The sequence below is a fragment of the Colletotrichum costaricense genome (assembly GCF_030867565.1).
Source record: "Colletotrichum costaricense strain IMI 309622 chromosome Unknown Scaffold_20.1, whole genome shotgun sequence".
NCBI lineage: Eukaryota > Fungi > Ascomycota > Sordariomycetes > Glomerellales > Glomerellaceae > Colletotrichum > Colletotrichum costaricense.
In genome coordinates, this window is record NW_026848249.1 from 146,837 (window position 1) to 161,017 (window position 14,181).

Genomic DNA, 14,181 nt, shown 5'->3' on the forward strand with positions numbered 1-14,181 from the left:
AAGTAAGCAGTGCGTCTGTCAAGCTGCGAAGGAGAAGTCAGAGTTCCCGTCCCATCCGGCGGGTGACGCGAGAGCACCCAAGCTAAGCCTCTCTGTATGCAAGCTGGAGGGTGGAATATTTGCAGCACGGCATCTGAGCCACAGTAGGACACATCGCCTTGGTCCAGGCCGCGCAAGATATCAAAGACAACAGAGCAATCCCGATATGATGCCATCGATTCCCGCGAAGACAGGTGGGTTGGTAGTAGTTCAAATGTCAAGATGCAGACCACCTCTCACACGTTGGACACTCTGTGGGCTGCGCCAGACGCGCAATTCTCGGAAAGTTGGTCGAGGATGGCGGAAGCAAGGTGTTCGGTCTGCCTTGGCATGCAGAGTGCTACTGGACGCACAAAGACCCTGCATCTAGCAGTCGGAGAAGACGAGCCACTCAACTCGAGAAACAACGTCCGGCATCTCGTCCCATGGTGTTGACGACAGAATAGGTATTAGTGTTTTCAGTAAAAGGGTGAGCAATTGTTCGGGTCCAGCCATCCGCTTTGGCATGCCGCATGTGAGGTTTTCATCGGATGGGTGGGAGTTCAGCAAACGCTTGGCCGAAGCACCAGACGAAGAAGCCGCAGCCATGTGCTTTTCATCCGAACCGAAACAGAACCTAGGAGGATCCTGTAAGGATATCCGTACGGAGCACAGAATACTGAGATGCAAGTTGACAGTCCCAGGCCTTATTTCGATGAAGCATCCGAGCGGAAGATTGGCAGCCTTGTTCGGAGCCTGAAGAAGATTAGCGTGTTGACGATCACGACCGAAGGAGACGATGGAGCCTTGGAGCCTTGGAGATGCAAGCAGCCAGCGAGGGGTCAGAGTGCGAGGAACTGAATCGTGACGAAGGATGTGGTTGGCCCGGTGCGAAAAGAGAAAAGCCAGGGGGGAGAAGAGCTGGAAAAGGATGTTGGATGACGTCGTGGCAGGGTGGGGGCTGGGCCGAGGAAGGTCCCTGCGCTGGCAGTCGGTGACTGGCGTGCGCGACGAATCACAGTGGCTCAGGAGAACCAGGCGCTAGGGGGGACGGTCCAGCGCTGTTGCCCAGCAAGATCTCGGTTGACTACGGGTTCACCGTGTGCGACGGACTATCAACTGTATGCTTAACGTGCAGAATCACGTACGTATCTACAGTCCGTCTGATATTCTGCACCGTCATGTGGATCCCGGCAGTGGCTCGGTGGTGTCGTCATGGCCCACCCGACGCATGCGCTGTTCAGCAGGTGGGCAGCGACCAACACCGGACCCAACTCCACGAGCAGCAAGCTCAGCTGCTGCTTCCTTCCATCCAAGGCTCCAAGCAGCCAAAAGTCGCAGGAGCTACGCTCAGTCAGGGCCTCACTTTACACAGTACACAGAGTAGGTAGTTACTGCAAACCGGGGGTCTCCTTCTCTCCCCGCTAGTTTGGCTTCGTACCCTGGTACCTACCTACCCGGGAGGGGGGGGGTGTATAGCAGAGGTGGAAGATTATGTGTCGCCTGGGTATAGTGTACCTCGCTACTCGAATGTTAGTAGTATGCCCTAGTTATGTTAAATATATAGTTGATTAAGTAGAAATATTTAATTATATATATTATTTTAATATAGTATACGTACTAATGTTATAAAGTTAAAATGAACTCTATAATAGGGTGACTTAGCGTATTTTTATATTAGCTAAACTCTTTTTATTAACTATAAATAGTAGTATAGTTAATTAATATTATTAGTTAATAAGTTATTAAGTATATTAGAACCTCGTTGTTACTTATAGAATTTAAAACTATTCGTAAATTATATAACTAAAATTTTATATTAAAAATTTTTTATTACCGATCTTATATTAGTGAAATTTATATATATACTTAGTAATTAAAGGCTTTATTATGCTATAATAACTATTTTTTAATCTTATATTATTTTATAAGTAGTAATACTTATTTTACTAAGATATACTAGTTTATATATATATCCTAATTATATATTGTCTTAAAGTTATTTTTTTAGTACGCTTTTATTATATTAAAAGCTTTATTACGGCGTATATTTAATTAAAATAATAGCTTTATAGTTATGTTATTAATACTTAATATAAAGTCGTGGGGCCTATTATTTTAGGATTTATAAGGTTTTATAGATTATTAAAATTACTACCGTTTATAGTATATATTATAATATTAGTTAGAAATCTTATTATAATTATCTTCTTAATATATATTTTTTATTAACCTCGGTATACGTTAGATTATATATAAATATTTTTTTAATATTATGAGAAAGCTACTTTTTATTTACTTAGTTATACCCTTTATACTTAATAGTAATTAGTAACTATACGTAGTAAATATTTTTAGTTTTAGTAAGTTACGCTTTATATTCTTTTTAGAATATAACCTTTACCTCTACTTTTACTTCTACCTCTTTTAATTAATACTATTTCTTTTTAAGAACTACGCTTATAAGATCGATCTTAGAGATATTTATCTCGTATTTAGAATATTTAGAATATTTAGAATTATTACCTTAGCTTAATATGCTAGTATAGTTTTGTTAGTTATTATACGTAATTTTAATAACTTTATTTATAAATATAGATTGCGCAATAGTAAGCTAATAAGTAGTTTTAATACGGGGACTGACGTTTTTAATATTAATTCCTTATAGCGCTATTTTTTATAATAAAATCTTGTTATTAGTAAGCGAGGAGGGTAGTGTAATTATAATATTTATATTTATTTTTATACTTTAGTTAAAATAAAAAACGGAGTTTAAAAAATAGTAGACTTATTTAGATAGAAGCTAGGTCGTCTTATCTTTATTATTTATTATATTAGTAATAAATAGAGTTTAATATTGCGTTAGAAAAAAGTAACTTTAGTATTAATATATATAGATAGGCTATATTAACGTAAAGACTATTTTACTAATTAACTTACTTTAATAACCCTTTATATATTATATCTTATTACTGCGGACGTTTTTAATTTTTATTATTATAAACGCGTACTTTAAGTTTTTATTATTACGTTAATTAGTAATAGTGCGCTCTTATATAATAACGTATTATTAACTACTTTATTAACCCAGTATATATTTTATATTATAATTAACTTATATTTTTATTTTTATAAGCTTACTTACTTTACTTTACTTATATAATATTAAATAAATAGGTAGTAAGGTAACTAGATATTAAGTAGGGGTTTAAAGTAATCTCTATTTTCCTACCTCTCTTTAAGCCCTTAGATAGAATAGAAAGATAGTAAATATTAAGAGCACTTTATCTTACCTAATATATATACTACTAGGCTTATCTATATACATACTATATGCCTAGCGAATTTCTTTATTATATAGATAAGAGGGCCTTTATATATATTATAATTTAATAAAAATATAAAGTAAAATAAGCCTACTATAACTTAATATAAAAAGATTAATTATTTTATATTCGAGAGCTTAAGTTAAAGAACATACTAAGCTATAACTATAAAATATACCCTTATTACTAACTAGCCTACCCGCTAAATAATTAGACCTTATATACTTATTAAAATAATTAATATACGTACTATATATAAGCTTCTTAATATAATAAAAAAAGTAGTGCTATAAAATTATAAAAACTACCTAAGTAAAGTACGTAATTAATATATGCTTTATTTTTATACTAGACGCTACGTCTAAATTTTAAAATAAAAAGAGCTTAAATAAAAAAAAGGAGTACTAAGAAAAAGAAAATATACTAAATTAAAGATCTAAGTCCGCCCGAATTTTACTATTATTTTCTAAGTTAATTTTATTTTTTATTATATTATATTAAACTACCTTTACGCTATTATAATATATATTTATAATAATACTAAGAAGCTTCTCTAGCTTTTTATTAAGTATAAGTGCTACTATTTAGGTAGTTAGACTAATTTTACTATTTAGTTAGTTATTAGGTTCGCTCTAGGCACTACTCTCGGGGGCTTTTAAATATATTAATATAGCGTAGTTAGTTAGCGCTTTTAACTCTTTAAGCTACTACTCTATATTAAAAGCTATATACACTCTAGCCGTTAGCCCTAATATTTAAGGATTTATTAAAGTAATAAATAGTATTTTAATTATACTTATTATAAAAGTCTTATTTTTTTTAATAATCTTAGTAACTTTTATTTTCTTTATAGTTACTTATTTCTTTAACGTAAGCTATTTTTTATTATTAGACCTTATTTTATACTTCTTAATAAGCTTAGAGTTATTTAAAACTTTAGTTAGGCCCTTACTTTTATTTTTATTTTATAAGTTATCGTTGTTCTAATTAGTAATCCTTATTTTTATTAGCCGCTTCTTAACTAGGTCGCTTTTATAAATATTTATAATTTTATTATTAACCGTTTTAATTATATTATAACTAAATACTTTAGTTATATTATATTAATTTTTAATAAGGGTAGTACGGACTTATAAATATATTACCTTTTCTTTTTCTAAGTTACTATCTAAAGCTATTTTAATTTAGTTCTCTAAGGACTTATAATATTTAATAAAAAGGTTATTTTTTTTATTATATAAGACGATTACTAAGAGAAATAGGTAGCCCTCGAGCTCTTTTTAGCTAGTAATATATAAGGCCTCTTAGTAATATTAGTATATTAAGCTATTTAATTAATATATTATATTAAAAGAGATAGGTACTATATAAAGCTAGTAAATTAATAAATGCTTTAGTAAAATAGTAGTTATTAATAAGGATAAGAGAACTTACTTAGGTACTTATTTCGTAATAAGCTTAGTATAATAAGAGTACTTAGGGATGTTCTTATTAGATTATTAGCCTATTTTAAATTATTCTAAAGATTAGAAACTTCGGAGTAATATTAAGGAATAAAAACCTTATTTAAATAAAAGCTTAATATTTTATAATATATAAAAAATTATTTAAGGCTGGAATTGTGTAGAGTTTTGTAAGGAAAAAGTAGAATTAAAGGACGAAGTATTTTATAAATGTTAATATTAATATAAAGTTAAGGTTATTTCTGAGTAAAGAACTGAGATTAAGAAGAGGCGTAATAGCTATAGAGTATAAAATTAAGAGATAATTTTTATATTTTAACTACTTCTGGTTATAAAAGAAGTATAATGATTTATTGAGGAGAAAACTTACCTAAGTAAAAAAGTAAGAGTTAGAAATAGTTTTAAGTTTTATATAGTAAAATCTAAGATAATTACCTCTATAATTAATACCTAGCGACTATTTTAATTACTCCTTTTTTTAAATTTAATTATTTTTAAAGTTTAATAAGAGCGACTTGTATTTAGATATATTACTATTTATTTTTATAGCGGGATTATTTTTATTTATAACCTCATTTTTAATTAAGAATTTAAATATTATTTTTTTTAAAAATTATATTATAAATACTATTTAATATTATTGAGGTTTTTTAATTTAAATTTTATTATTTTTATTTAATTTATTTATTTATTATTTTTTTCTTCGTATTTAACGACGATTTTAGAGCTAAGTATTATTTTTTTTACTATTTATTAAATACCTCTTTAGATTAAGAGAGGGGGGGTATTAAGTAGCTAGTGAATTATGGCAAGGCCTATGACTATATTATATAATAAACGTATAATTTATATTAGCTTACTCTTGCTAATAAAATATTAATTAAGTAAGGACTTATATTTTACGTTTTAGGATATACTAATACGCCCCTATTACTAATTAGTAAAAACTTATAAGCTATAGGAGTTGTCCCTGCTAGGTATATTAGAAAATATTAACTTATACGAGCTATTATACTAAGTTTTATAGTCTTAGAGTAGTTATGGAAAGTAGTAAAGTAGTAAGCGATATTACGAGGTATATATTAGATATAGTAAGATTTTTATTATTTTAATATAGAGCTTTGAAAGTATAAAAAGCTTAATATTTATTTATAAAATAGATATAGAGGGAATGCTTAATTATTTAAGGCGCGTATATTTTAAAAGATTATTATTATAAGCGGTAGAATAGGTTATATAAAATAATATATTTTACTAACTAGCCGGAGAGAGTATATAACGAAGTAAATATTAAGAGATATTATATTATAAGTAATTATTTAAGCTAAGATACCCCGTAGTTTTATATAAGTTTTTCCGAACTTTTAAAATAAAATATTTTTTTGTAACGTTATTATAAAATCCTTTTAAAATAAATAGTTAACTTAGTAATCTTTTAAAAAGGATTATTATAGGACGGTATATTATTTTATAATATAAACTTAAATGCTAATATAAACTAGTAATTACCTCCCGTATACTTTATAAATTATAAAATTAAGCGCTTATATATTTATACTCTATTCTATCTCTACTTTTAGTTCTATTTAGAGGCATTAGTAAGTTAATATTAATAATAAAAAAAGTACTCGCTATAGGCTTAAAAGCTGTAATATTATTATTAACGTTAAAGAATATAATTTTTTTTTTTTTATTTAGGGCCCTGCTACGAGGGCGCTCTTTAATTTTATTAAAGTTCTTAATTTAGTAACTTTTATATATTTTATAGTTATAAATTATATCCTAGCAGTTTAGGACCTATTATTACGTAAGTTAATATTTATTAATAAGTCTTTATAACGCTACTAAACGTTCTTATTATAAATAGTATTTAATTAATATATAAAGCTCGATATAGATTACTAAGATATTATTAAAGAGCGATAATATAATAAATAAGTATAGATAGCTTATTTAAATACTAAGTTTTTACTAATAATATAAAGTTAGTAATATTAATCTAGCTATTATAAAAATAAAAGAGAACCTCGAACTCGTTAGTTTTAAAGTTTTTTATAAAGAATATTTAAGTACTTTTAACGGAGTACGTAGGAATAAAGCGGAGCTATTCCTATTCTTTTAAAATAAGAATATAGTTTTAGAAAAATTAATATTAGAGTTTATTAATTAAAGTATATAGTAAATATATTAATAAGCGAGCTATAGTTCTATTTTTTTATAAGTTTATATTATCCTAACCTCGGAGCTTTATAAGTTAGTAAATTTATATAAATTCGGGGCCCTCGAACTATTTAAAAAAGATATTAACGATATTATTAATAAAATATTTATTTAAAATAGTAAGAATAGCGCGACGCTATTACTTCTCGAATTCTTTAAAAAGTAATTAGAGTTTTATAGTTTACTTTTTATTAATTTTTATAATATACTCCCTCTTATTCTTATTAACTACTTTAGTAATAGTAGTCGCTTTTTATAATAAAGTTAGTATTAAAAAACTTTAGATATAAAAAAGGTTAAAATAAATAATATATAATTTCTCGAGTTAAGAACTTCTTAATCTTTTTATTACTTAGGCTAGATATTTTATTCTTATTTTTATTATCCTTTTTATTATTATTACCCTTATTTTTAATAAGTCGTTTCTTTTTAAAAAAAAACTTCTTAGTTATAGATTTATTTATTTTAGGATTGCGCTAGGAATCCTTAATATAAGAATTTTTATTTTTATTCTTATTTTTATAGTTTAATAATATAATAGGCCGATTTTTATTTAATTTTTTTAGTTTATTTTTAGAGCGATTAAAGTATTTAAAAAGCTTTTTTTTTAACTTATTTTAAAATAGGGGTAGTGGTATAGTACTCTTATTAAAGTCTAAGCCTAGGCCCCTAGTAAAGTTACTTAGGTTCGATATATTATTTTAATATTTAGTATTTAATAAGCGTAAGGCTTTATATATAGTATTTTAATAAGTTATAATTTATTAAAATAAAAAAAGAAAATAAATTTATAATAATTAGAGCTTTAATAAATCCGAATATAAAAATAAATTAACGTACTTAATATAATAAAAGTTAGTAATAAGAGAAAAAAAAAGTAAAAATTTAAGAAAAGGAAGGTGCTTAAGGCCTATGGATTTATTATAAGTTTATATAAGCTCTTTTATATAGATTATAAAGTAAGAAACGGTTTTATTAAGATTTTCTCTCTATTTAGCTTACTTAAGTTTTTTTTAAGTTAACTTATATTTTTTAGAGCTAATATATAATATCGAGATTATTATTTCTTTATATAAAAACTATAAAAGGGAAGAAACGAGGCTTTATTAGTAAAATCGAAATTCCGAAGTTAAAAAGCTTTAAATTATAAAAGGAGCTATAAAAAATAGATATTTAGCGTAATATTACTAATTAGTTAAATTATAATAAAAATACTAATAAAATTAGGGGTATATTTTTTAACTTCGACTTAGTAAGCCTAGAGGAACTAAATTAGTTATAATTATAAGAGGATAAAAATAGTAAAGTTAGTACTAATATACTTAATACTATATAAATAATTTAGAGTAGTATCTTAGATAATATAAGTAATAAACTGGAAAATAATAAATAAGAACTACTTCTTAAAGCTATTCCTAATATACTACTTCGAGTTAATATTATCTATCCGAGTTTCGAAACTAAAGACTTTAAAAAAGATTCTATAAGAAATAATAAAAATAAACTGTATTTATTAATTAACTTACTAGAATTAAAAAGTAATATAGTTAATACTCCCGCTAGCCTAAGCTCTCGAACCCTTTTATATAACCCGACTATTATTATTAAATATAACGTAAAAAACCTTATTATAACGCTTATAAAGTTTAAGTTCGTATTATTTTTATAAAAAGTAAATATATTACGGTTTATATAGGCTTCTTTAGTTAAAATCCTTAAGATTTTATTAGAATACGAGCTATAAGTATTACTAAAAAAAAAAGATTACTTTTTTATAAAGTTTAAATTATAGCTCCCTCTTAGCTAATTTTAAAAGCTTATAATAAAGCTTAACCCCGCTAAGTTACTATTTAGGGCGTCGTATATTAAAAATATATTATTTTTTAATTTATAAACTATATTATAAGCGTTTTTAGATTTAGTATTACTATCTAAACTAATATATTATAGTATAATATAATATAAGCTTAGTAACTACGAGCTATAGTAAGTAAGAGTTTAGAAAGAGTTTTTAAGGACGATATTAAGTAAGTTCTATTATTACTTAGATAAGAAGCCTATTTTCCTTTTTAACTTCGTATTCTATATATATTAAAAAGACTATTATATTAAATTATTATAGCGATACTTTAGCTAAGTAACTTAGTATAATATTAATTATTTATTTAACGCTAAGCTTAGGTATAATAATAAACTTAATATAGTTTATATCGTATTAATATTTATATTAAATACGCTCCTTATTTAATAAAGTTATAATATTTTTAATACGCTTTTTAAATTTAACCTTAGTTAACTAATATAATAAGAACTTATCCTTATTAAGAATCTCGAGATTATATTATTAATAAATTATATAGTTAATAGATTTAATATATATCTTTTTTATATATACGTTCTTTAAGAGCTTAGTATATAGTTGCCCCCCGAGTTATAGGCTTTTATTATTTATTATATTCTAAATAGTAAAGCAAATAGTTTTTAGCCCCTAATAATTTTAAACCCCTATTATAATAAGCTTAAACTTTAAAAATATATTAAAAACTAGTTTACGATCTATTTTAATAAGGAGAACGTAATCTCCCTTTTTTTTAAGTTTTTTTATAACGCTTTTAGAGTATATTATAATATATACCGGTCGATTCTAGGACTTTATATATTACTAGCCTTTTTTCTTAATTATATTAATATAAGGAAATTAAATATACTCTTAGTTATACTAGCTCCTTTTAGCTTAGATAATATAAAAGTATTATAAAATCTAGCTTAATTCGTAGTACTTAACTAAGGTTATATAATATTAGTTTCCCCCTAATAGAGCAATCTGCCGGGGCCGTACCGTATATTACGTATTAGAGAAAACTAGGTATATTACGCTCTATACCTAACTACTAATTAAAATAGCTCCTAACTTTCTACCGCCCGCTTATAAAGCGAGCTTTACTTACTCTAACGTATATAAGACCTCTTAGTACTAGCCCGCGTAGGTAGCTAGGTTTAGTATAATTTATTTTTTTATATAAGTATTATCGTTACCTAGGGGGTCCCGTAGGAGCTATTTAAGGCGCCGGCTTATTACCTTAACCCTATATACCTCCGGCCCGTCTATCGTAGCTATTATAACTAGGCCGGTATCGATATACCGGATCTTAGTATCCGTACCGGCCCGGTTATCTACGGTACTTATAATATTACCTAGCTAAATTCCGTACTACCAGAAAGTACTTTACTACTTCTTAGGCATACTTACGTTAGTTACGATAGTTATAGCGTCGAGCTAGCCGAGGGCGCCTAGCCTGAGAGGGGCAGACTTATTAACGGGCATCTTTGGAGTAGTGGTTTATGTATTAATGGGTTTATTTAGTGGATTTGTTTAGTGGATTTGTTTGGTTTAAATAGAGAGTAGCTTTAGGCAATGTTAGAAGCGATGAGGATAGAAAGAATCTTTGCGAGCTCTGGTACGGCAAGTACGATGTAAGTTTCGTAATGTACTAAACAACGACTGATATAAGAGGAAGAAGAGCAGTAGATATTAGCCTATTTAGCCCTTTCTTTAGAAACTTCTACGTCGCTATTAAAGTTCAGAACCTCTGCGGTTAAGGAAGGCCGCCTCTGACTATTACGGCCGACTATTACGGCCGACTATTACGGCTAACTATTATAGCCAACCATTACGGCCGACCTCTACCGTCGACCTTTCCGGCCGGCGCTGCCGTAGGGCAGCTTACTTATCCTAAATTAAATAGCGGTTTTTATATTAAAATTACTATATTACGTTAAGCGCGTACTTAGGATATATTACGCGTATTATATAATTAAAAAGTATACTATATCGTATAATTTCCTTTAAAAGCGTAATCCCGTTAAGGTCGATCTTTTATACTTATAAAGCCGGAAAAAAAACCACTACATAATATTAGTTTAAGGTTAAGAAATATTTATTTACGTATTCTTATTTTACTTTGTTAGTAATATAGTATAGTAATAAGAGCTTATAAACTATTTTAGTTACTAAGCGAATAAACCTTATTATAGCTATTTTATATTAAAAACGCTCTATAGTAACCTAGTTTTTAATATTATTTAAAATAGCTACTTTTATTATTTTATATAGGGTATTTATAAAAAAGTTAATAGGGTAGGGTTTATAGCGAAGTAAAAGGTAGTATATACTAAGTTCGGTATTATTAACTAATTAATAGTGCTTAAAGTTATATAAATATTTATTTTAGTTCTAAACCCTTATTATATAAGGCCCGTTAATATAGTATATTTTAAATTAACGTTATTAGTAAAATATATATAGTGAGTATTAGTTAAATATGCCTTAAAAAAGTCGTTATTCTTAGGGTATATTAATATTTTTTAATTATTTTTAATTCTCTTAGGTTTTAAAAAAATATAGTTATTAGTTATTTATTTAGATTCGTAGTAGATTATAGAAGCTAGGATAGTATTAATTATAATACTAGTTCTTTTATATTATTAGTTTTAAATTGAATATATTATATTATCTTTTATTATTATTATTATTTTAGAGGCTCCTAACTTTTTATTAATAAAGCTTAATACTATAGAAAATAACGCTATTAATATCTTTATTATAGTATTTTAGAATATTACTAAGTCTAATATATAAATATATAGGAAATATGCTCTTTACTTTAGTAAGGATAAATTTAAAAATATACTTATTATTAGTTATAAGTCTTTATAACTTCTTTTTTAAGTAACGTTGTGTTTAATTAATAACGAATCTAAGTTTAATAAAAAAAGAGTGAGAAAGGTATTATTATAAAGTTGCTTTTAGTTAATAAATAAAGATTAAGCTATGAGCGAGTTTAGTAATATCTTTAATAATATAAGTTAGATTAGTAACGCTACTATGTATATTAATTTTATTAATATTACTTTAGTTATAGAGGATAGAGAACGGAATCTTAATACTTATTTATAAAAAAAGGATGCTAAAAACTAAGTAAGGTTAAGAATATTATTTAATATTTATATTAGGAAATATTTATAAGAAGTCTTCTGGATATATAGTTCTTATTATAATATTTTTATTTTATTAAGTAAAAATAAGTATTAGTAAGAATTAGTTAATTAAAAAGAAGGATCCGGTATATATATTAATAGTAGAATACTTAGTAAGTATAAGGTTAATATTACGAAAACGAATTATTATAATACTGCTATTACTCTCGTTTATAAAGAGTAAGTACGAAAAGTAAACTTTTTTAGTTTTATAGGCTTATATAAGTATAGCTATTTATAAGTTTATAATTATTTTATAAGTTTTTGAAGCGACTACTTAATTTTTATAAGGCGAATTAAAAATAAATTATAAATCGGTATATTTAGAGAGGAAGAGATAGAGGAAATACTTATATAATTTAATTTTATAAATAATAGTACCTATTCTAACCCGCGCTTCCGGGGTATTTTTAAATGAGCTTATATTACTAAATAATCCGGCCTTTTTATAAATATTAATTTCTTTTATTATTTAGAGCGCGATAATATTTTTAATTATAATTTTTATATAATATACGAGCTTAATTATAAGTATTATAATATTATTACGTAAAAACTTATACTACTTAGATAGGTTAATAAAGTATTTTTTATTATTATGTTAGTTCTTATTTTTAAAATACTATTTATTATCTTATTAATACCTTCTTTTTTTTAATAAATTTCGTAATATTTCTTTTTTAGTTAGCTATTTTATTTAGGTACGTAATTATTTTATATGTTTAGATAGTATATTTGCTTATTAAGTTAATTATACTTTTTAAATTTTTTTTATTATTACCTCTATAAATAAACTCTTTAGTATTGAATATAAAAATAAATTTCTTAGCTACCCCGTTTATTTACTTATAAAAAATTAATATATTATTAGCTTATTAATGATTAAACTAGATAGAGAATAGGTCGTTTAGAGAGGAGATAGCTTGTTAATATACCCTTTTTATAATATATTCTTAATTTAAAAGAGTTGGCTATTTATTAAATTTTACTAGCTATTTTTATTAAATAACTAACTAGTTTAATAAGTAAAATATATATACGGTCTCTTAACGAGATTTACTAAATACTCCCGTACTTTAGATATATTTTTAATAAAGTTATTAGCCTATATAGCTCGTTACGAATTTTATAAAATACCTTAAGTAATTAGTAGGATCCTTAGAGAAAATATAGTATAATAAGTAAGATATTTCTTAATATCTTTTTAATTTAAATTAAAAATTAAGAAGGAATTTTTTATATAAATAGTAAGAAGTTAAAGAAATAGAAGCTTTTTTTATAAGGTATACCCCGTAAGATACTTTAACTAGATTAGCTAAGTTTATTACTAGTTATTTTATAAGTTTAGGTAGTATAAAATATAGCCTCTTAATCTCGTAAGATATAATAAAAATATTAAGGTATATTTTATTAAATAGTCTAAATTATAAATATAAGCTATAAAAGCTTAGGTATATAATTAAGGATTTTACTTAACTTAATAATTATTATTAGAAATTAATTTAGAATTTTTAGAGTAGTTTAGATTTAATATATATTAGGCTTTTTATTTATAAATTAGAATCTTATATAAGCGGATTTTATAAGAGATAGGCTAATAATAAAGTATTTGGTATAGCTAGGGAGGGTAATAATTTTTATATTTAATTAGCTTAGTAAACTTATGAGCCGAGCCCCGTACGTATAAGAGCTTTTTATTTATACTTTTTTATTTTATTACTTTTCCCCTCCCCGCTTTAATAAACTTTTTTATTTATTTATTTAATTTACTCGCTAAACGTATTGACCTACCCGTATAATCGTAGGTAATTGCTCTATATACTTTATATATAAGTACGACTCTTTTATTATATTTTTTATTTATTATAGATTATTAACGCTTTTATTTATGAGAGTATTTTAATTCCTGAGGAGTACTATTATTTTTGCTTATATTAGTAGTAAAGGTATGTTAAAGTCTGTTATGTTAATTGCGATTAGTTAGGATATTTTTAAGTATACTTAATATATATAAGCTATTTTTTTTATTTTTCTTAAAATTATTTTTATTTTATTTTAGTAGTTAATTAGTTTTTTTTTGTTATATTAATTTAGTAGGATTTAATAATTATACCCGG

At 25.9% G+C, this 14,181-nt stretch overlaps 1 protein-coding gene across 1 annotated transcript; it reads left to right on the forward strand.

The window, feature by feature from the left end:
- Positions 1-1,233: 1,233 nt before the first annotated feature.
- On the forward strand, positions 1,234-10,745 carry CCOS01_14219 (uncharacterized protein; the record flags this gene model as incomplete). Its single annotated transcript, XM_060462363.1, has 2 exons — positions 1,234-1,401; positions 10,692-10,745. The coding sequence occupies 2 exons, from the start codon at positions 1,234-1,236 to the stop codon at positions 10,743-10,745; spliced, it is 222 nt and encodes a 73-aa protein (XP_060306848.1).
- Positions 10,746-14,181: the final 3,436 nt, after the last annotated feature.